Source organism: Capricornis sumatraensis, chromosome 5 (assembly GCF_032405125.1).
Source record: "Capricornis sumatraensis isolate serow.1 chromosome 5, serow.2, whole genome shotgun sequence".
Classification (NCBI taxonomy): Eukaryota; Metazoa; Chordata; class Mammalia; order Artiodactyla; family Bovidae; genus Capricornis; species Capricornis sumatraensis.
Window position 1 is genome coordinate 118,886,909 of NC_091073.1, and position 24,179 is coordinate 118,911,087.

At 53.3% G+C, this 24,179-nt stretch overlaps 1 protein-coding gene across 6 annotated transcripts in view; it reads right to left on the reverse strand.

Annotated features, from left to right (window-relative positions):
• The window catches only part of PRKAG2 (protein kinase AMP-activated non-catalytic subunit gamma 2), a 314,724-nt gene extending 302,945 nt beyond the window's left edge, over positions 1 to 11,779 (reverse strand). For all 6 annotated transcript variants that reach the window (XM_068972781.1, XM_068972782.1, XM_068972777.1 and 3 more), the window contains exon 1: positions 11,261 to 11,779. In XM_068972781.1, the coding sequence (XP_068828882.1) occupies positions 11,261 to 11,374 (114 nt within the window). In that variant the 5' untranslated portion in view covers positions 11,375 to 11,779. The remainder of the gene's footprint in view (positions 1 to 11,260) is intronic.
• Between the last annotated feature and the right edge of the window lie 12,400 nt (positions 11,780 to 24,179).

Genomic DNA, 24,179 nt, shown 5'->3' on the forward strand with positions numbered 1-24,179 from the left:
TTGTCCTCAGGATGAAGCAGTTTCCATACGATCCTGGCGCCCAAGCCACGTGCAGACCCTAGACTGCAATCCTCTTTGTAGTATGTATAACACAGAATATCGTTAATACTATCTAGCAATCGTACAGTTAATAATATGGTATTAAACAATAATACTATTACACATCAACCTGTTTAAAGATCTTGGGCTTCCCTGGTGGCTCATGCAATTTAAAAAATCTGCCTGCCATGCAGGAGAGCTGAGTTCAATCCCTGGGTCGGGAAGATCCCCTGGAGGAGGAAATGGCAACCTACCCGGAGAATTCCATGGACAGAGGAGCCTGGCGGACGACAGTCCATGGGGGTCACAAAGAGTTGGACAAGATTGAGCAACTAACACTTTAAGATCTTAATATAGTAATAAGTATATTATAAAGTAATATTTAATTAAGTTACTGTTATAATGTATGATATGTGCAATATGTTATTCTATATTACACATAATTATAGTTAAATTATGTAATTGGGCTTTCCTGGTGCCTCAGCTGGTAAAGAATCCACCTGCAACGTGGGAGACCTGGGTTTGATCCCTGGGTTGCGGAGATCCCCTGGAGAAGGGAAAGGCTACCCACTCCAGTATTCTGTCCTGGAGAATTCCACGGACTGTATAGTCCATGGGGTCACAAAGAGTCGGACACGACTGAGCGACTTTCACTTTCACTTTTCACATTATGTAATTATATCTGTACAACATATAGTATATAAATATATAGTAATAAGATTAAGATTATTGCATACATTATTATTATATTTATATATGTTTGAGAAGGATAAATGTTTACTGTTTTAAGCCACTGTGATTTGGGGTATTTGGTAGCAAACGTGAACCTGTGTGGGGACTTGTGCCCAGAGCACCCCATGTAGGCACTAAGCCTGTGAGGTGGGGGTGAGCCTGTCCTGGTTATAGTTTTACTCTTAGCCCTGCCCAATGCCTGGCACACAGAGGGCTTTTGGTAAATGTTTGGTAACTTGGTAAGAAGCCCTGCAGCCGTCTGACAGAACGCCCAGCACAGAATGTCTTGATTCCTGCTTTGCTGTTTATCCTAATATTCAGTTCTTATTTAAAAGAAAAAGACAAAATGAAAAAGAACTACAAAATGAGATCTATGAAATTATAAATGGCAGGTTATTTATTTTCGAGATGAGATGGGTAAATCACAGGCTTCAAAGCCCTTCTGTAAAACGGAGCAAATAAACACCTGGTCAACCCCAAGGGCAAACCCATGGAAGGCGGACCAGATCTTTCATTTTCCCTGTGCCCATCCTGGGGCTGGTGTCTGTCCTGCCTGGCAGTCTTGCCTCCCACCCCAGGCTGCCTGGACCACTCATGGGCATCAGCGTGGGGCGGGGGCAGGGCAAAGCGGGGACATCAAAAACTCAAGCTAAACACAACACAGCTTTCTTGGCAGGTTGTACTAGAACAGGCGGGTGCTGTGGACAGCCTCATCTGCTTTCTCTGTGATAAGGATAATAACACTGACAATGATGCTTATAGTATTTCACAGGGTTATTTCAGGGATGAACAGAGTCAGCTTATACACAAGCACACCCTTGGCATCCTGGGCAAGTGCTCCATCAGTATTGCTAAACCTGATGACAACGTGTCGTCCCAGAGGGTATCTGATTGTCAGTAACATTGATAACAAATGGAACTACCCATCGAGGACCATCCGAATTGCTAGGAGGAAGAAAGCGCCTCGGGGTGCTCATTATACAATCTCCTGTGGACAAGACTGTCCGGGGATGACCACACAATGACCACTGACCCCAACAGTGCTGTGAAGGCAGGGACCCTGCTGGGTGAGGCCCTAGGGTGCCATAATGCACCACAAACAAACGGTGGGTATCTTTTTTAAAGCCTATTTAACTTTTTTTTAAAAGGTGCTTTTTTTTTGGATGTGGACCACTTTTTAAGTCTTTACTGAATTTATTACAATACCGTTTGTTTTATGTTTTGGTTTTTCAGCCATGAGGCTTGTGGGAGCTTACCTCTCCGACCAGGGATGGAACCCACACCCCTGTACTGGACGGCAAACTCAACCACTGGACCACCAGAGAAATCCCCAAACAATGTGCATTTAAAACTACAGAAATTCTCTCTCAGTTCCGGAGGCCAGAGCCTGAAATCAAGGTGTGGGCAGGGCCACACCCCCTCGGAACCCCAGGGGAGGGCCCTCCCTTGCTCCTTCAGTCCCTGGTAGCCCCAGGGATCCTTGGCTTATGACAGCACCTCTGTAACCTCTGCCTTGTCTTCCCATGATCGTCCTTCTGTGTCCATGTATCCATGTGTAAGTCCGACTCCTTGCGACCCTATGGACCGTAGCCCGCCAGGCTCCTCCGTCCACGGGATTATCCCAGGCAAGAATGCTGGAGTGGGTTGCCATTTCCTTCTCCAGGGATCTTCCCGACCCAGGGGTCGAACCTGCCCCTCTTATGTCTCCTGCTTGACCACTAGCACCAGCTGGGCAAGCCCCTCTGTGTCCACGTTTCCCTCTTTTTTATAAGGACACCAGTCGTACTGATCTCAGCTTAACTTGGCCATTCCATTTGCAGAGACCCTACTTCCAAATCAGGTCACAGTCACCGCTACCAGAGGTTAGGATTACAGCATCTTTCGGGAGACACAAGTCAGCCATGATCCCGTTCAGCTCTGTATCCTCAACGCCTAACACGGGACCTGTGAAACAGACAGAAATGGGCTCACGGGTTTCCCAGTTCCAGCTCTACAGGAGCCCAGCTGTAAACACGCTCCCAGCAACCTAGCTCCCCATTTCCTTCAAAATGAGAAGCTGGCCCCCCATCCTAAAATTCCAGCCCTGTCATATCCTTCCTCCTGCCCCCCGCCCCCAGCACCAGAGAGGACCCCAGGGCCACCTGCCCAGCTCTGCACTGAGGCCCCGCCGGGTCCCCGTAGAAGGTGGGCAGGGCTGCACGGCTCCCACAGCTAGGACCTGGCCTCAGCCGCCTGGAAAAAAGGCTGGACCCCTGGGGTGACCCAGAGCAAAGTGGTCTTTGTTGTCCATTCATCAGCGACTTCGCTGCCAGGTCAGAGTATATCAACACACAGAGGCTCTGGCACGAGGCCCCAAAGCCCGGATGATATCTGATGGGTGTGTGACAAGCCGTGAGCTGGCAGAGAAGGGCTTCCTGTCAACAGGAAGGGAAGGATGCGGATCAAATCATTTTCAAAGCAGGCAGAGGAAGAAAGAGATGAGCGAGATTGGGGTTAACCGTTCCGACGCCGGGCTCTCTCTCCCCTGTTACTCCCCCGCCATCTAACAGCAAGGTCACGGTTGACTGACCATGCAAATGAAGGACTTCTTCACCTCGGGTGCTCAGCATTGCATCGGCCACTGTCTGTCCCTTATCTTAAAGCCTTTGACCGCAGGCTGACATTTGGTTTGCTGTCCGGGGATATCAAGATGGGCTTGGCCACAGTCTGGAAAGAGGTGGGAGTCACAGGCGTTCACGTGTGATGATACCCACTGTTCTGGGTCACAGCGGGGGTAGTGGGTAGGGGAGAATGGGGAAGGAAAGCCAGATTCTAACCCAGCTCTTCCAGGGTCTGTGGCCTATTGGGTGACCTGAGTAACCCCATAATAGTGAAATAGTGCCCAGAAACAGACATCACTGGCAGTGAGCTGAATATATCAAGAAGGGAAAAGTAGAAGGAAAACAGTTAAGAAACAGCATCACCTGGGCTTCTCTAGTGGCCGAGAGGTTTAAGAATCTGCCTTTCAACTCAGGGGTCGCGTGTTTGATCCCTGCTCAGGGAAGGAGGATCCCACGTGCCTCGGGGCAACTAAGCCCAAGAGATGACAATGACTGAGGCCCCGGGCCACAACTGGAGTCTGTGCCCCACATCAAAAGACCCTGCCTGCTGTAACTGAGATCCCACGTGCCGCAACAAAGATTCGAGGCAGTCAAATTAATGAACATCAAAAAACCAAAAAAAAGAAACAGCATCATCAAAGAGCACATTGACGTGTCTGGATGGTTTCAGAAGACACAAGCTGATGCGCTGAAGCTAAAGAGAATGAAGTCTGAGCAGGTGAAAAGCCCTTAGCAAGTTAAGACGTGCTTCCAGTTTTTCTGGAGTCAGACTTGGGTCAAAAGGGAAACCCCTGGGGGCAGATCAGTAATAGAAGACAGCTTCGCTAGATTTTTACTGGAGGAGGAAACAGGCAGGGAAAGATACCGGTGAAGCGCTGAGAACAGGATCAAGTTTATGATGTGTGGAAAGACAACACTGAACACACATGTGCGGGGCTGCTGCTGCTGCTGGAACCTCGGCACTAGTGATATCCTTTTGGTGCAATAATGACCCAGGATTTCAGTGATCACATTTATCATGAGGCCATGAGGCAGTGTTCAGAGCCCGGTTTACACAAGGATCTTGAACCCTCCACAGACAGGTGCTAGGAAAGAGCGGGCCCAGGGCAGCAGAGGCTAGATTTGATGATAGGGTCACCAACCATGGGATGGGGGATGCCCTGTTCTCAGCTGGGGACAAGCTGTAAAGTGGGGACAAGAAGATGAGACAGGGAATCCAGCCTGTGAGTCACTGGATGTGTGATTCTGCAAATCCACGTGTTTCATGCTCAGCTTAGGTCACTAGGTGAGCCGGACCACGGAGGTCCGTGCATAGTCTGTAGGGTGGAGTCTTCAAGGAAGGGTACCCCTATATCCATCCTCTGCCTACCTGTCCCCCCCCCACACACAGGCCCAGAACTGGACTGTGCTTAACTGTGCATTCAGCCAACGTGCTACATGAAGCCCCCCCTCCCCCAACCGCAGTCAGTCCAGCTCACACCCTGTGAGCTGCAGAGAGACATCCAGGCCTCGTTCATAAACCCCGGAGCCACAGAACAGTTCCGGGGACTCCATCATTGGCTCCTCTGCCTCCTCCCGTCCCTGTATCACGCTCTGGGCCCTATAAGAGCCTGTGTTCAGGGCGCCCAAAATGCATCAAGCCACTGAAGGGCGGAGTCAAGCAACAGTGCACTGAGGTCTAAGGGGCTGGACCACCACCGGTTACGCAGGCTGGGGGCCTGTCTGGACACTCATCTTTATCTGGGAGCCAGAGCCACTCTGCCTTTGTTCTACCATCAGCAGCCAAGAGTCTCTCTTCTCAACGGCAGGTGGAAGCGTGCAGATGCTAGAGAGAGGATGGAGAGACACACAGATACTTAGATGGGGCGATGGACAGACTGATAGAATAACACAGGGGCAGGGGGCTTCCCCGGTGGCTCAAGTGGTAAAGAATCTGCCCGCCAAGTGCAGGAGATGCAGGAGACGTGGGTTCAACCCCTGGGTCAGGAAGACTCGCCTGGAGAAGAAAATGGCAAGCTACCCCAGGACTCTTGCCTAGGAAATCCCATGGACAGAGGAGTCTGGCTACAGTTCACGGGATTGCAAAAAAGTCAGACACGACGGAGCACACGCAGTCAGAGCCCACACACTGAGGAAGTTGGAAAGCAATTCTTCGTTAAATCCCTGGAGGCCTGAGAGTCACCCAGAAAACTTCTCAAAAACAGAGAACCACAGGTCCCACACCCTAGAGATGCTGATTCAGCAGTTCTGGACTGAGACCTAGGATTGTACATTTTAAGCAGACGCTGGGTGGATCGACTTAGGCTGGTCCGTGAGCTGCACTTTGAAAAACACTGTCTTAAACCTTAACCCATCTTGCTCAAGGTGGTACATGTCGACCAAGGTCAAGGCCAAAGATGCCACACACACCCACACCTTGCCTCATGGCACCCGCTTTCCCTTCACTGAGGCTTTAGTCCAGGAAGTTCCAGTGGTGGGGTGGGCAGTGAGCGGTCCTGCGGGGGCAGAAGGCAGCTCCCAGTCCCGGGTGGGGCCCCCTCCTTCACGCCCTGCCCAGCAGAGCGGATCTGGCTGGAGGGAGGCTACTGGTCCCAGGCCCATCTACAGGGTGAAGGGCATGGGGCTTCAGGCAACGCGAGGCTTCCCTCTGGAGACATCACAAGCAAAGACGTCCCCAGCAACCGGCCCAAGCCACACTGGGTCTCCGTGAACTCTGAGGCCAGCCAGCTGCTCCTGGCTCTATTTCTAGGCTGTCTCCGGGGACTGACAAGGATCTCTGCTGCCCCTCTCCCAGGAGACGCCGGGGCTGGGCACTCTGGCAGCAGTAAATATCGGGCCACTGCCTCGGACCAAGGCTGACCTCCCCCAGCTGCCTCCATGTCCCCACGGGCCCCCACGTGGGTCCTTCTCTCCAAAGTCCTCCCTTCCCCCCGACCTCCTGCCCCATCATTGGCTTGTGAACAGTCCCAGAGTCCCACAAGATGGTCAAAGAGACAGCCAGCGGTCACCACTTACAGTAAGACTGTGCGCTAACAGGGCACATTCTTTTTCTCAGACAGAAAGGCGGAAAGCACATGCTAACTCCCAGCAATGGCTGCTCAGGCAGAGGGTTCTGGCAGGTCGCCAGGCATAGCTAGGCTTCTAATGAGCTCTTTTCTAAAAGCATTCCCACCACCTGGATGACTGCTCTGCCTTCCATTAGGGATGAAGGCGGAGGAACGAGAACCCAGGCGAGGTGCCAGCACACGACGACTCTGAACGGTGCACTTGTCTTGCTACTTTTAAAGGCCTAGGGCAGCCTCAGAGGAGCCTGCACGCAGGCGTTCCTCTGCTCTCCCTCCTCTCTTTCCCCGGACAAGATCTAAGAGGGTGTCCCCCAAAGGTGACCCACCCCGAGCCTGAAACCAAGCAAGGTGACACCCTCCATCAGGCCCGAGGGCCATTCTCCCTTCAGTAGAATCCAGTTAATGAATGACTTTAGTTAGTAACTGTGGGTCTCCACTACCCACTGTCACCTAAGCCCTTAGTATATCCCCTAAAGTTGATTCCTCTTTTCTGGTATCTCAGGGCACAGCAGGTGCTGTGCCGCTGGTAGGAGGGCAGGGTAAAAGGTGGTTAAGGATCTAGATTAAAAGACTTCCCTGGTGGTCCAGGAGTTAAGAATCCACCTGCCAATGCAGGGGACACGGGTTCAATACCTGAGCCAGGAAGAACCCACATGCCTCAGAGCAACTAACCCCGGGAGCCACAGCTACTGAGCCCACGAGCTGCAACAACTGCGCTCACACGCCCGAGAGTCTGTGCTCCCCGACAAGAGAAGCCCCCACTGACCATAACCAGAGAAAGCCTGAGTGCAGCAACGAAGACCCAGTGCAGCCAAAAAAAAAAAAAAACTACAAAGTGAAAAATTAAGAAGAAAGATCTAGATTAAAGAGCCTAGGACGGAGACTTGCGATGATCTCCCCCAACACCCTTGGCCATAGTTCCGTTTATGCATCAGACGTGGGGCTGGAGACCGAGTCCAGTCGTGTCCATTTCAGATAAAAAAGACCAGCTGCTTTGGACACAAGGGTCCCAGAAGGCTTCATCATGGTGAGTGTCACTGGTCGCCACCAAATGAGCCCACCCCTGGACTGCCAGAGCCACAGTATCTTCAGGGAGCCGCTCTTTAGAATCCCAAGCGTCCTGCGAAATGAGCACTGATGTCCACCAGCTGTTGGGGGAGGAGGCAGAAGTGATGCCCTTCGATTCACTGCTCAAGTCCACCCGGGCTGTGACAGACTCACAATCCTCCCCCGAGAACCGCCTCCAGACACCAAACGTCCTGCAATCCTAAGGCCAGCTCAATCCCTTGCCATCCGTCAGACACCACAGCTGACCATATTGCATCTTGCCTCCGTCCGTTTTCTCTCATCATCACTACAGTTCAAGCCCTCAAATGCTGGTCTCCGGGTTTTTTACCCAAGCATTTGATCACTTCCCTTGACACCAGCCCAGTCTCTACAGCTCTACGCCACAAAGTGCTGTTGCCATCACTTTTAATTGCTTCTTAAAGTGAAAGTGAAGTTGCTCAGTCGTGTCCGGCTCTTTGTGACCCCATGGCCTATACCCGGCCAGGCTGCTCTGTCCGTGGAATTTTTCAGGCAAGAGTATTGGAGTGGGTTCCCATTTCCTTCTCCAGGGGATCTTCCCGACCCAGGAATCAAACCTGGGTCTCCTGCATTGCAGGCAGACGCTTTACCGTCTGAGCCACCAGGGAAGCCTCTGACTTGAAATTCCCCCTCAAAACAGTGAGACAATGACTTGGTTTCAGTGGTTCATCCCAGGGAGCAGGCAAGGAAGTCAGGCCAGACAGAAAGAGGGTGTGAATGACTGGTCCACCACTCTGGGCAACCGGGGCTGGGTCCTGCTGGGACCGTCAGAGGCCTCCACAGAACCCATGGTAGAACCTTTCCCCCCACCTGCATTCCTCCTTGGTGAGGGCTGCCCCTTTCAGGCATAATCCCAACCCCGGAACTCCCACTCCAGCCTGTACTCAGGCTGAGGAAGCTGCCACTATTCAAGAGGCCGCCTTGAGGAGCAGAGACACAGTGAGCAGCTGTGGTATAGAGCGGAGCTGTCCAGCAAGGCTGCAGGGAGCCCTGGGTGGGCTCTGGGCACAACAGGAAGGACACCCATCGCAGCTGCTGCAGCTTCCCAAGGGCTCCGGGGGGCATCCTCATTCCTGGGCCTAACTCCCAGGAAGGACTCCCAGAGAAGAGACAGGAGGCCAGTTAAAGTGGGATTTTGGGTAACAACGGACGGTTTTTCTTTTAGTATAATTTATCCCAAATGGTGCCTGGCACATTCATATACTAAGAAATTGTTCATTGTTTAAAATTCTAATTTAACTGGGCACTTAGTATTTCTATTTGCTAAATCTTGTAAGCCCGATTCAAGGCTCTCCTTGATCTGACCTTGACGTATTTCCGATTACCCTGATTTCTCAAACCCTTTCGTCCATGAAAAGGGGCCCTTCGCTGGGTCTGGAAACAGCCTCACACTCTCCGGCTCCAGAGGGGGTCTCAAGCTGGTTCCCTGGCAGGAGTGATCCCCCGCCATGCCCCTGACACGTCTCAGTCCTGCCTACCACCTTTGGGTGCAGTGTCTCTCTGAACATGTCCATGCCCTGCCATCTCTCCCTTCTTTCCCCTCTGAAAGCAGGTACGGCCTGCACCGGTCAACCTGTACCCTCGGGTTGTCTGCAAACATCTGTCTGAATGCCACACTTTCCCAGCTAGCATGTAACTCTCACCCAGCCCAGCACAGGGACCCACAGGTAATGACTAGTTGGTTAGTGACAACACCCTCTTGGTTCCCCCTGCCCCCAAACACACAGTAAATGCAGGCCCTGTGAGAGCAGAGACAGAGGCCCTCTCCTTTCCCCCTGGATCTCACCATCAAGCAGCGCAGCACACGTGTTGTGGAATAACTGAGTGAACGGTACTTTCTGTAAGGGCTGCGTCGGGCCAAGAACAATGTCTAAAGCAGCCAAAGTCATCACCAGCAGCAGGGGGGCTGGTGAGAAGATTCCAACTACATCGTGGCTTTTCTGCCCTCACACCTTGGCCGCTAGGTCCTTTTCCAGGTTCTGGCTTTTGCCCTCCACCTCTCCAGAGCGTGTTCCACACACGTGTTCCCATTTGAGACCAGTCTCACTTATCACCCTGAATAGGATATGGCCTGGGCACTAGACAGTGTCATTTTCTTTTCTCTCTCTTTTAAAGTAGATGCTCTGATGTAAGCGTAATAGCCATACATTCATATAACAGTTTGCATTGGTACGATCTTTCCCATGATTTATTTTTCTATCAACAGACTTGAAAGGGGGACAAAGCAGAGTTATTATCTGTTTGACAAACAGGAGAAGCTGAGTGGTTAAATGGCTCAGTCAGGTGAAACTACCAGAGGGAGGCTTGGCTACTGGTGTCTAACTTTTCATTTACAAATATAGCTCAAAATAGCTCACGTTAGGAATGTAAACAGGAATATCTCATTTTCAAATAGGATGTTTATTTATTCAAAGGCATGCTTATTCCCACAAGCTTGGGTCAGCACCCTGGTGGTCACACTGCAAGCTCAGACCCAGTCACCTGCTCCCTGAGCTCTCCCTTGCCAGGGAGGGCTGGCCACCTGTCCCACCTTGGGGCTGCTTCCTGAAGTACCCATCAGATGTCTGGGGCTCCTCCAGTACCTGACCTTCCTGGCCAGTGTTTGCACAGAGAACTGAGAAGGAAGCGCAGTCAATAAACATCAGAGTGAAGTCTAAGAGAGTTCACAGCAGAAAATGCTTGGCCAGCCAGCCGCTCCCCCACCCCAACCCCCAGCTGCCGGCTGTCAGGAAGGATTAGCTTCCAGGAGGTGTCTGTAACAAGGTGAGGTCAGAGGCAGCTCTGGGCGGGTGGGACCATCGGCATCTGTGCCCAAGACCGGTCACCCATCATCAAAATTACATTCTCCACGGAGTTCTCTTGCGTGTGTGTTTGGACACACGTGTACTCGGTTAGTGAAGGCTGGGGGTGTGACCCAGCTGGGGGCTGCCTTCGGGTTCAGGTAAGGGCTGTAGGGCTCAGCATCAGACCAACCCCCCCTCCAGCCACCCAGAGTGGCTAAGGAAGGCTGCGGGGGGCCACGGGCAGGCAAACTGCAGGGTGGACGCACGACCCCTGCCCGCCACGCCCTCCAGCTGGACAAAGTCAAGCTGCAGACCGATCGATGTCGCCAAAGTCCGGCCCAGCGGCCGGCGTGGCCAGGGCTGAAGTTCGCGAGGGCCCTGCACGCCTTAGGGGGTCCGGAGCCCTCAAATGGCCTGAAACGTGCTCCCAGGGTCAGGCCCAGGGGCCGGCTGCAGAGGAGCCTCCCGCCCCGGACCCAGAGATACCCGAGGAAAGCTGAGGAGTGGGGTGCTGGGGAGCAGGGCGGGGGGTCCGTTTGAGGGCGCAGCTACACACAGCTGCCGCCCCCATCCCCCGCTGTCCCCACCCACCGCCCCTCCCGTCCGTCCCCAGCCGCGGCGCGCGGCTCCACCTCCCCGGAGCGCAGTCCACACTGTCCTCCTTCAACAAAAACAAGCCTACGCACCGCCCCCCGCACCCGCACCGGGCGGGATCCCGGGCTACGCCCAGCCCGCCCCGCCGCAGACGGTGGGTCGCCGGGCCCCGGCGGCACGCGGGCGGGGCGGGAGACAGAGCCCGGGTCGGGCGGCGCAGCTCGGCCCAGGGCCGCCAGCAGTCCCCGGAATGGCAGGAGGGGCGCGCACGGCGGCGGGGCGGCCCGCGTTAACCGCTTCCGCGCCGGCTCGGAGCGCCGCGGAGGGCGGCGAGCTGGAGGCCCCGCGGGGCCGGACTCACCGGAATGTGCACCCGCAGCGAACGCCGCTTCTGGCTGCTGTTTTTCTTGCCGCCGCTCCCGCTGGGGCTGCAAACATCTTTCTTCTTCTTGGTGTCCATGGCCGCGCTTCCCATAACTTTAAGCCGAAGTTAATTCCGGGTGACCCGTTCCTGGAATTCGGTCCTCTCCTTCCCCGTGCCCGGCCCCTGCCGTCGGCCGCAGGCGCTGTTTACTGTCCCCTCCCGCCTGAAGACACCGCGTGGGGACTTCCGCGGGAGGGAGGTGGGGCAGGGACCTCGGGCCCGCCGCTGGTGGCGGTCGGCGGGAGCGCCGGGTTCACGTGTCCGCTTCCTCCTACGGGATCGTCCGAGGAAGAACCAAAGCCCGAGGCCGTCCTGGTTCGGGGCTACGCGTGGCAGCGGGCTCCCTCCGGGTAACAAAGTTTTCTTCCTTTGGCAAGGCGAGGCAACATTTCCCAGCCTCCCGGCTCCCCGCCACTCCCCGATTCCCAGAGGTAATCGGACAGGCAGGTGCAGTTAAACACTTTGAGAAGCAGCCCTCCTATTGCCTGCGTCTGAGCGGAAGATCTGGCAAGAACGAGACGCTGTGTGTATTAATGTGAGCCTCGGCCGCAGAATAAACCAGCCCGCAGCCAGGAGCGAGGTCCGTCCTCCTTTCTGGGCGAGGGTGGGAGGGAGGAGGAGGAGGGGAAGAGGAGGTGCAAACGCGGAGACTCTGCGCAATTGGACCGAGGCGCGGCGGCGAGCGCGGCTGCTGGCGGCGGGCCGAAGAGCGCGCGGGAGCCTCGCGGGGAGGGAGGCCCCGGCGGCCGCTCCGTCCCCCCGCCGCCGCTCCAGGGCGCCGGGGCCCGGGGCTAAGCGAAGGGCCGGGCCTGGCCCGGACGCTGGCGGGCGGCGCGGGGAGGTGGACGGCGGCGCGCCTCGAACAGGAAGTGCACAGCGTGCCGCGCGCTCCCCTCGCCGCCGCGCGCTGTCGCCCGGGGGGCTGCGGTCCCCTGCGGCCGCGGCGGCACGGGACCAGCTCCGAGACAGGTGTCAGACCCCAGGAGACCCTCCACCCAATGTTGGTCATAAATGTCTGACTCCCCCCCGCCCCCCGCCACACACACCCTGAAACACGCACACGCGCCCCGTGCCCCGGAGACCCGGCGGCGGCGGAAGCGCGGGAATTTTGGTGGGATGCGCGTTGACCCGCAGGTGCGTCTGGAAAACCGCGGCCCCGGGGCCCTGCCCGCCGGCGTGCGCGCTGAGATCGCACCCGGCAGGTGCGACCCGGGGTCGCGGGCGGAGTGCGGATTTTCACCGCCACCACCCCCCGCCCCGTACCCCACCCCACCCGGCTGTTTTCAGGTTCACCAAGGGACCCGCGGTAACGGTAGGACGCGGAGTGCGCAGGCCGGCGCCGCGGGGCACGCGGGGTTGCTAAGACGGCGGAGGAAATGGTGGGGGCCGAGGGCTGCAACCCAGGGCGAGGCCCCCACGTGCTGCCGCAGTCTCAGCTCCGCGCGTGGCCCCGCGCCGGCCGGGCGTTCTCTGAGGGTGGCGGGGTGACCCCTCCCACCCCAGCCAAGGTGCAACCCAGACCCTTCCCCCACCCCGGCTGGAAGTGGGGCGAGTCCTCGGTAGAGAGTCGCCTGCCCTGCCGCTCGCGGCTCTGAGAACAGGGTGGCCCCCCAAAGTCACTCGAGCGCCTTGAACGCTGACGTCAGCTCTCCTGCTCCCCGGCCATCAGTGATGTGAGGACGCAGGTCGCTTTGGGGACGCCCTGGGGGCTGTGAGGAGATGGCCTTCCCCCCTGTCTAGGTGCGGAGGGTCGCAGAGGTCTCTCGCAGGGAGAAAGGTGAGCCCGCTTCAGGGACGCCCCCCAGGCGGTGCCGCCCACCCGGCCGCAAGACACCTTCGTCCAGCCTATCTTCCCTGCTTCCCTCTCCAGTCCGAGTTCCTCCGCGTGTGTGAAATCCCCCACAGTCAGGGTGGTGCCTGGTTCAGAGGTTCTGGAGGGTTCCTTCCCCTCCCGGCTCTCCAGTCGAGAGTGGACCGAGGGCGCTGAAGACCCTCCCGTCCCAGAGCCGTGCTTTCTGGACTGCTGCCGCTGCTAAGTGGTTTCAGTCGTGTCTAACTCCTTGTGACCTCATGGGCTGAAGCCGCCCAGGCTCCTCTGTCCATGGGACACTCCAATCAAGAATACAGGAGTGGGTTGCCTTTCCCTTCTCCAAGGGATCTTCCCCACCCAAGGGTCGAACTCGCGTCTTTAGTATCTCCGGTACTGGGAAGCGGGTTCTTTACCACTAGCGTCACCTGGGGAGCTTTCTGGACAGAAGGTTGCAATGTGGAGCGAACCGCACCTGGGTCCAAAAGCCACTTGACCATCAGGTGTGGAGTTTCTCGCTTTGACCTTGTTCTGACTGACTGGCTGGCTGGGAGGAGGGGGAGGATTTCCGGAGACTCAGGAAGGTGACTGCTTTATTCCACTGAACGCTGGAAACACTGATTAGAAAGAGACAGGGGTGGGCCTTCAGCCTACCTGATGTGGTATAAAGCCCACCCGGACCCACGCAGAGTGACTCTCCAGTTGTCATTTAAATTCCATCTCTTCAGTTTAATATTTTAATCCCTGTCACGATAATAATTGGCCAAGGCAAGCGAATGGCTCCATTTGCTGAGAACTGGTTTTGGAAGGAGAGAAGGACGGGCAGGAGGGAAGTAAGGGAACCTTGGGGAGGGCCCTCCAGGGATCCATTCAGAATGAGGACGCTGCCCTGTTATTTCTCACACTGAGCATTTTGCCTGAGGCCTGTCATGGTTAATGGGCTGTGCCTGGATTGTTAGAATAGGTACTTTTGTCTGTTGATTTGAGTAAATATGCCCCAGCATTTCCGGGCTTCCGGGTGGATCAGCGGTAAAAAACACCCGCCTGCAATGCAGGAGCTGCAGGTTCAATCCTTGGGTCAGGAAGACCCCTGGAGGAGGGCGTGGCAACCTACGCCAGGGTCCTTGCCTGAAGAATCCCATGGACAGAGGAGCCTGTTGGGCTAGTCCGTGGACTTGCCCCATCACTCATTAATAAAATTCATTTGCTCTCTGAGTTTGGTTGGAGTGTAGACTTTTCTGCCTGGGAATCTTAAAACATTTTACTGTATTGCCTACATTTGAAGAGTCCCCCCACCTTTTTTGTTGTTGTTCCACATGATAATTTTTTTTTCAATCTGAGGTGGTTTTTTTTGAATTTTTTATTTGCTTTATTTTTGGCTGCACTGGGTCTTGGTTGCTTTGCCTGGGCTTTCTGTTCAGTTCAGTTGCTCAGTCGTGTCTGACTCTTTGCGACCCCATGGACTGCAGCATGCCAGGCTTCCCTGTCCACCGTCAACTCCCGGAGCTTACTCAAACTCGTGTCCATTAAGTCGGTGATGCCATCCAACCATCTCATCCTCTGTTGTCCCCTTCTCTTCCTGCCTTCAGTCTTTCCCAGCATCAGGGTCTTTTCCAGTGAGTCAGCTTTTCATATCAGGTGGCCAAAGTATTGTAGCTTCAGCTTCAGCATCAGTCCTTCCAGTGAACACCCAGGACTGATCTCGTTTAGGATGGACTGGTTGGATCTCCTCACAGTCCAGGGGACTCTCAAGAGTCTTCTCCAACACCACAGTTCAAGAGCATCAGTTCTTCGGCGCTCCGTTTTCTTTATGGTCCAACTCTCACTTCTGTAGTTCCGGCAGGTTGGGGGGCCACTCTTCGTTGTGGTGTGAGGGGCTTCTCACTGTGGTGGCTTCTCTTGTTGCAGAGCATCCCCTGTGGGCGTGTAGGCTCAGTAGTTGTTGCTCTCCCACTTAGTTGCTTCAGGGCGTGTGCCATCTCCCCAGCCAGGGATGGAACCTGTGTCCCCTGCATTAGCAGGTGGGTTCTTATCCACTCTGCCACCAGGAATGTCCCCGGGTGTTTCTTATAGATGGTGTCAGAGAAGCTCACCAGTCATTTTTAAAACTCGTGATCATTTATTTGAGGCTATACAGGTCTAAGTTTCGGCAGGCAGGGTCTTTTTTCGTTGCGGCCTGCGGGCTTCTCCGCTTGAGGCGCATGGCCTCAGTAGTTGCCACACAGCATGTTGGATCTTAGTTCCTCAACCAGGGATCAAACCCAAGTACCCTGCATTGCAACGTGGAGTCTTAACCACTGGACGACCCGGAAAGTCCCTTACCTGTTGTTGTTTTTTTTTTCCTTCTGAAAAGCAATTAATAAATTGATCATATATCTTCCAATCAGTGAAAATGTATAATCAATCATAAATTCTATCAATCATACACAGAATGGAGGGAGCACCGTGGTTCCTTTGTGTTGGGGTGCCTCCTGGAGCCCCTTCTCTCCTTCATCTGGCTGCACAGTTGTTTTAGCCGGTAGCTGAATGTGGCATGCCCAAACCACAGCCTCTCAGTAATGACCCTGACATCAGCTGTTTCTGAACACCCTGACCTATGACTCCCTTTGCAGAATTAGTGCAATCAAATGTATGCTGAACCAAAGAGAAACATTTTATATAAAGGCAGCATTACTGATTTTACCTTTTGCCATAGGGTCCAGTATTGCTCAGCTGAGCACTGTTAATGATCATGTCTTTATGTAAAATTATGACTTGGGGGGAGGTATAACATGAAGTTCATAGATATAATTTTCCCCAAAATCAAGGAGAGACTCTTCGTGGTCACCAAATATCTATAATTATCTATATAATAGATGTGATTATCTACATTTTCTAATGCACTAGCAGTTAGGGTAGGAGTATGTAATTAATTCTGGCCAAAGAAATATAAGTGGAGTTAGTAGTGTTACTACTGGGTCAAGCAGTGAACAGTTAGTATGTCTCCCCCATTTCCCTTTTCCCTCCTGCCATGATCTTGGAGGCCACGTGTTCCGTATAAGATAGAGGAGGGCAACCCAACTTACACTGGACTTGAGTCAATTGGATTAAACCACTAAGATGTTGTAGGCTTTCCTGGTGGTTCACACAGTAAAGAATCTGCCTTTAATGCAGGAGACCCAGGTTCGACCCCTGGGTTGCGAAGATCCCCTAGAGAAGGGAATGGCTATCCACTCCAGTATTCTTGCCTGGAGAATTCCATGGACAGAAGAGGCCTTGTGGGCTACAGTTCATAGGGTCACTGAGATTTTGCTAATTATTGGTTATCACAGCATAGCCTTGCCTATTAAAAAAATTACTACATTGAAATATTGTTTATCTTCATGACTGATTTGGGGGTACCTCCTTAAATTTCACACCCAGGGCCAGAGCCTCATTTGCCTCATCTTCGTGTGGTCCTGTCCTTTTGACTGATGCAAGGGTCAGAAGCAGAGGTTAGCCAGGGCCATGGGCTGTCAGGGGACCAGCTTCCATGTCCCAGGAGAAAGAGTTAATCCTCCCTGGCCCAGCCCTCCCTGGTGTGGCTGTGAGCAGGGCACTTGGTTTCTTCTGTAAGGAGTGGGATTGCCTGTGGAAGATTACTAAGGCCTCTTTAATGTGGGCGTGTATTTTGTCCCAGTTGTATTGTATATGTCTTGGTTAATTTTATTGCTCTAGCAATCCCTTCTTTAAATATATTTTTTCATTGGAGAATAATTGCTTTATAATATTGTGTTGGTTTCTGCCATACGTCAACATGAGTCAGCCATAGGTACACATATGTCCCCTCCCTCCTGAGCCTCCCTGCCCCCTCCCACCCCGTCCCACCCCTCTAGGTTGTCACAGAGCCCCGGGTTTGAGCTCCCTGCCTCCTACAGTAAATTCCCACCGCCGTCTCTTTCGCGGACAGTAATGCCCGTGTCTCAGTGCTACTCTTGCGATCCATTCCTCTCTCTCCTTCTCCTGCTGTGCCCACAAGTTCTGTTCTCTCTGTCTGCAGAAGTCCCTTTTTCAACTGAACTCTTTAGAAGAATTGCGTGATGAACTGAAAATTTAAAACAGACGAGCAAGCAGTAGACCTCTGGTCCTTCCCCACAGAAGGTTTAAGAGCTTCTCAGGGGAAGCTGATGTTTTGAACATGTGTCCATCGGGGGCATCAGTTGTCTGGGCTGCTCACAGTCAGAGTTTCAGATACATGGTGCCTGTTAATACTAGTGGTTTCCCTGGTGGCTCAGACGGTAAGGTGTTTGCCTGTAATGCGGGAGACCTGGGTTCGATCCCTGGGTCGGGAAGATCCCCTGGAGAAAGAAATGGCAACCCACTCCAGTACTCTTGCCTGGAAAATTCCAGGGATGGAGGAGCCTGGCCGGCTACAGTCCATGGGGTCGCAAAGAGTTGGACACGACTGAGCAACTTCACTGGGTTCTCTGGTTAGTATTAGGTGCCATTACTAGGGTGTTTTATGTATGGGAGAGGATGTTATTAAGGCTATTTTAACACACGTGTTGGTATAATTGCTGTACCACCACTGACTCCCCAGACTAACATCCCCTGAACATTTGATGTACCCCTAGGGCTCCAGGTCATCACACTGGGCACCGTGATGGTGCCACCTCTTCCCCAGCCAGGGCAGCATTTCATTCAGAGATCACGTAAATGCTGCCCCGAGGACACCGACGATCTAGTTGAGAAATGAAATACGCAGAGTACAAGTCAGCACAAAACACGCTGGATAAAGAGTTTACGGGATGTTCAATTTCACTTAGCCTAGTTTTCTAGATTAACTATTCCCTATCCACCCTCTCACCCCCTGCTTTTTTTTTCCATGTGGTCTATTAATATCCCATGTGAATGAAAATGACTCTGGAAACGATGAGTCATCTTGGTAAAGCACTGACAGCTTAGAAAGTCTTAGCATCGGTGGTATACTCATGGATTTCAAGTTTGCCCTGTAGGGACTTCCCTGGGGGTTCAGTGGCTAAGACTCCACGCTCCCAATGTTGGAGGCGGGAAGGCTGGCTTCAATCCCTGGTCAGGGAACTAGATCCCACATGCCCCAGCAAAGAGTTCTCATGCTGCAACTAAGACCCAAATACACCAAATATTTATGTATTTGGTACAGTCAAATACATAAATTAAAAAAAAAAAGAAAAAGACTGCCCTGTAAACTTAGGACGTAATAGTGAAGGGGATATTGGTGATCAAGGGTGTGTAGACGGATGGACTTCTGTGTTTGATGGGTTTCTGTATTCAGAGGTGTTACATTCCACTGTCAGGAGGAAGGAAGGCACGGACTTTCTGATTACCTATTACATTGCAGACATTGTATTAGGTAGTTCATATTAATTATCTTCCCTAATTTCTATTAAAATCTCCCAAGGAAACTCTTCTCAGAATTTTACAGTTGAAGGAAACCGAGACTAGCTGTCAGCTTAGCTTAGCTGTCCATTTAACTTCTGTCCATTGGTCTTAATTTGCTGTGTCCTCTGAAAAGATATTTTAAAATGTGGCCCCTCCTTTTTAAAAGCTTTGCACAAGGCTGAGTACTACTGAGGAACCTCCTTCAGGATGACCTTGGACAAGTGATTGAGCATCTTAACTAGACATCAGCTGCTATTCCTGTGACATAGAGATGTGGGGAGTGGGGAGAATGGTGGTCTACGTAGCCCAGGACACCAGTGACTCAATTCTGGGCAAAAGCAACTCTTGGGAAAGTTGAAACCCTAAGGTATGGAATCAGGACTGTGTAAATGCTCTGATCACTGATGGGATTCCAAGAACGGGGCCGGTGTTATCTAATCATGAAAGCCAGACTTGAGAGTCACATTCCAGTTTTTATTTCCCTTTTAAACCTGGCCACTGATTGGATGACCCCGTGACAGACTGCACTCCGTGGTGCAGATGGAGCCGTGACTCTCCTTCGGGGAGAAGAGGAGGCAGGCGCTCAGGACCCGAGGACGGGGCAGTCTTGGGACAGCACCTCTCCTGACAGCCCTTTCCCAGGTCCCTTTTGATTTTCTGGGCGGGGGGGAGGGACCCAGGCAAGCCACTCCGTTATCTGTGCTCCAGATCGCTCTTCACCCGTAACGCAATATTGTAAGGCAATGTTCTGACCATCAGGCTGTGCCGATCCTGGAATCCAAGAAGTTCGGTGAATTAAGGTGAAGCTAGACCGTGTGGCAATGTTCTCCCAAGGGCAGACTTGCTGTTCCTGTCTTTTCTCTGGAGAGTTGCCTGCTGTCTTGACCAGCTCTGTGCCTGCACACAGGCAGATAAACAAGCAGGGTCTGTGTGCCCATGCACTGCTGTGCAGGGGGAAGGGTTTGTTTGCTTAATAAACGGATAGGTAACCCCAGCGATTATGCTCCCTACCTTGACTGTAGGTAATCGACACGTAAACAGCGTTCATTGGGAATGAGACCTTGGGTCCTGCCAATGCTGCTTTACAGCTTCCTGTTGACTTTTGTCCCAGTGATCTGGCATTACTTCCCATCAGCGTAGTGGATTTGGGTTCCCTGGGCCAAAGAAGTTGACTAAAGATCTGTGTGCGTTGGTTCTCAACTTAGTACTGAGCTTTGAACATGCCGTAAGCATACAGACTAATCCTGAGAAATGCTTGTTGTGGTCTTTCAGTCGCTAAGTCCTCTTTACGATCCCATGGACTGCAGCACACCAGGCTCCCCATCCTTCACTGTCTCCTGGAATTTGCTTAGGTTTGTGTCCGTTGAGTCGGTGATGCTGTCTAACCATCTCATCCCCTGTTGCCCCCTTTTTCTCTTGCCCTCAATCTTTCCCAGCATCAGGATATTTTCTGATGAGTTGACTCTTCACATCAGGTGGCCAAAGTATTGGAGCTTCATCTTCAGTGTCAGTCCTTCCAATGAATATTCAGGATTGATTTCCTTTAGGATGGACTGGTTGGATCCGCTTGCTGTCCAAGGGACTCTCTAGAGTCTCCTCCTCCAGCACCACCGGTCAAAAACATCAGTTTACCACTAATATCTGACTGTGGCTCACGACTGACCTCCTGACCTCTAACTCACCCATCTATTTCGGACATGATTAAATAATGCAAATCAATCGTAATAATTTCCCAAGCAGATGAAATTACTTGAGGAATTAGACTGGCTCCAAAGCTCATATACTGCAGGTTCAAATCTGAACGTGAACTTGTACAGGGGGACACTTCCCAGCACCACTGGTACCATCGCTTCATGTGACATGCAGCTGGTGCCCAGACCTGGCCTCCAGAATGCCAGTTACAGGGAGGTCCTGTGGTTAAGAATCCGAGCTCCCACTGCCGGAGGCACAGTTTCGATCCCTGAATGGCGAACTAAGATCCTGCATGCCGCATGGCTCGGCCAAAGAAAAGATGCTGGAAGGTACACTTAAAAAAAGAAAGAGAGTGCCAGTTACAGCTTTTCAACAAGATTCTAGAACAAGTGTATCTGCAGTTTTTTAGGCTTGGTCACATTTGGGGAACAGAGCACCAGATTGGAGCCTGGATTTCCAGGTGTGTTCAGACCTGCTGACCTCTGAACCCCACTGCAGATCCACGGTTATCATCCAGTTCTTAGACGTTTTCCTCCTATGAGGGCCCAGCTACACCCAGAGGCAAACCCATGCTCCACCTTGCCAGCCTCTACCCCTGTCCCTGTCCCTTAGCACTTTATTCCATAATCAATAAGTACCCCTTTGGTGTCCAGACAGAGCCCACAGGAGGCTTGGTCCAAGGGCTCTGGACGGACCGACAGGGAGATTCCCAAGGACACAGGGGTTTTCACAGCCCTTCTTGTGCCTGTGGGTCAGAGCGGCATTTTGTAAGAATGTTCCTAAATATAACTCCCAAGAGTTGCATGAGGTCTTGGGAGAGGATGGGAGAGAGCTATTTTCCGAGTAAAACTCCATGCCGAGTGAGGGCTTGCGTCAGCTCCTGTTAGATCATTGCAACACACACTCCCAGCAGCATCTTGGTGCCAAAAGACTGGCTTGTTTTTCCTCTCCCCACTCTCTATGGCCCTTTACCCTCTAGGTCAAAAAATAAAGCATAATTATAGTGCTCATTGTTCTTTGACCAGCCTGAGAGAACATTTTTCCTGCGGTTGTAGCTTGTGGCCCAGGGCTTCCCAGCATCGGATGGAGGTGGGTGCACCAGCTTCTCTGGGCACCCAGGGTTCTGACACGTGGGTGCAGGGTTGGGGGCGGGCGGGGCTCACTGCCAAGGCGCTGGGGCTTATACCCTGAGGCCAACACATTGTCCGTGACCCTTGTGGTTGGAGGCCGATAAGAGGAGCTCTTTCCAGTCGAGCTTCAAGGAGTGCCTCCATAGCACAGAACCGTGGTTCCAAATTCTCTGGTTTATCTTTCCAAGTTTAAGAACCGATGCATCTAGAGCGCTGTATCTTTTAACCGCTCCTTCCTTCTGATGCTGCAGCCTGCCTGGAGACTTGCTCTTTTCCAGGGGGTATGTTTGGCGGCGGGGGCGGTGGGGGGTGTCACTGCCTCTGCTTTTAGAGGTTCCCTCTCCCGCCTCTGTGTTTCCAGGAAGGGCACGCCCTGGATCTTCGGCCAACCGGTGTCTGGCCAGACTTGGCCAGTAGGAGGCAGTGGAGGAGGGTAGAGGGTAGAAGGAGGGACTCCAGGGATTTCGTCTTCCCCCCTGTTTTGCCTCGGGTGGCGTCTTGCATAGTGTGTCTGTCCTCCGTGGTTCCCACTCCACCAGGTCCAGCTGCCACCGGGCAGCCCCAACTACAGCTCTGACCTTGAACCTCTGAGCAGAAATCTTGGAGCCGTGGGGGTGAATGAAGTGGGCATCTGGGGTGGAAGATGCTAGGAGGGCTCCAGAGGGCAGTGGGGCCAGTGTGGGAAAGAGGACAGGCGGGCTGGTGCTCGGAGACTTGTATCTGAGACGAGATGGTGCCAACTAGAAGGACCAGACTGAGCCTGAGTTTTGATGGACCAGCCCGGCCGTCACATGAACGTACCAAGTGGCAGAAGGGACCTGGGTGGCACAGTGAGGAACTGTCACTGACCTTCAAACCAGAGATATTCATGGCTCAGGCCAGGATGGGAGCGGCAGGGTGGTGAGTTGTCACTTCCAAATAGATTTGTGCAGGCAGAATCCCCAGGATTTGCAGACAGGTTGGATGTGAGGTCTAGTAGAGAAAGCATGCTCTGTGGCTCTGAAGTTTTTGGCCTGAGCGAGTGGAATGATCCCATCTCCCAGGAGGAGGGGCTGGGAAGTGGAGAGTCTGCTTTTAGCTGCAGTATATCTGAGATGCCTGTAGGAAACCCAGGGAAAAAACAGAGGGAAAACACCAGGGCGACATCTGGCTGGAGACGCACGTTGAAAAGTCATCGACCAAAGGCTGGCATTTCAAGCCACGAAGCAGAAAGACACTTAGGCAAGAGTGTAGACAGCAGAGAGAAGGGGTGAGAATTTCATGGGTGGCCCTCCCCGGGGAGAGGTTTGGGGAGATACGGAGGAACCAGCAAAGGGCCCACGAGGGAGCAGTCAAGAATTAGGAAGACGACCAGGAGAGGTGGATCCAGAGACCACCAGACAGAGCGTCTGGGGAGGGGAGGAGCGGTCAGTGCTCGGTGAGTGACAAGGGGATGCAAGATGACCGTGGGTACACACCGCTGTGCATAAAATAGGTCACCAACAAGGGCCTCCTGTGTAGCTCAGGGAACTCTGCTCAACATTCTGTAACAACCTAATGGGAAAAGAATCTGAAAAAGAACAGATGCATGTCTGTGTGTGTGCTAAGTCACTTCAGGGGTGTCTGACTCTTTGCGACCCTGTGGACTGTACCCTGACAGGCTCCTCTGTCTGTGGAATTTTATAGGCAAGAATCTTGGAGAGGGTTGCCATTTCCTCCTCCAGGGGAATCTTCCTGACTCAGGTATCAAACCAGCATCTCTTAATGTCTCCTACATTGACAGGCAGGTTCTTTACCACTCGTTCCACGGGGGAACCAAGATACATCTCTGTGTATCACCGAATCACTTTCTGTACCCCTGAAACTAACAACATTGTAAGTCAACCATACTTAAATTATTTTTTTAAGTTAAGGGAAAAAAAAAATGGCCGTAGCGTTTGGTGACACGGAGGCCACTGGCAGCCTGGACAAGAGCTCAGGCTGTCCGGGGCCGCAGCCCCGTGGAGTGGGCTCGAGAGGGACCAGTTAGTGGACACAGCACAGAGTGGAAGGCTGTTCTGGAGCTTCCCTCCCTGGGGAGCAGAGAGACAGGTGGTGGGGAGAGAGGAATGGGGTCAGGAGAGGGCCTGTCTTGTCTTAAGGAGGGGAATGTCACAGCGTGCTCGTCTGCCAGTGTTACGACTGTCACTGTCGGGAGTGGGGAGGGGCGGGAATCCAGGATGCAGAAAAGAGGAGGAGAAACGTCGGGAGTGAAAGGCTGGGGCAGGCAGGAAGGGTGCTGAGTGCTGACAAGCAGACAGCCCACCATGAGACCGGAGGGCGGGGGGCGGTCTTCCTGAGCGCCTCTAGTTTCCTCGGGACTAGGAAGCGATGCCACTGCTGGACAGAGGGAGAGCTGGGGGCGCGTGGGGGATGTCGAGAGAGGAAAGGTGGGGAGTGGCAGGGCGGCTCTTGCAGACAATCCCCCCACGAGTGGGAGGGAGAGATCTGTGCTGCTTTTAACTCAGGAAAACGTCCCTTACAGAGCCCTGCGCCATCCTTGGGAACGGCCACATGGCATCAGTACAAAACGTATTTGTCGTGATTATGGTTTATTTGTCATGATTATGGTTTATCATGGTATGTGCGTTTAAACCATCCCCTCCTGATGAAAACGTAGGCTGCTTCCGGGGCGGGAATGCTCGCACACCCGTCTTTTTGCACGTTTGGCAGTTGGTGTGAGGGCTCGTGCTCAGATAGGGGTTGCTGGGGCCGAGCGTGCGTGTGCACCTGGTTCATTTCCACAGATAGGAAATTGGTCCTTCTCAGAGGCCCACCGCTCTTCACTTCCACCCGCAGCATGCACACGGCCCGTCTCCCCAGGCCCTCT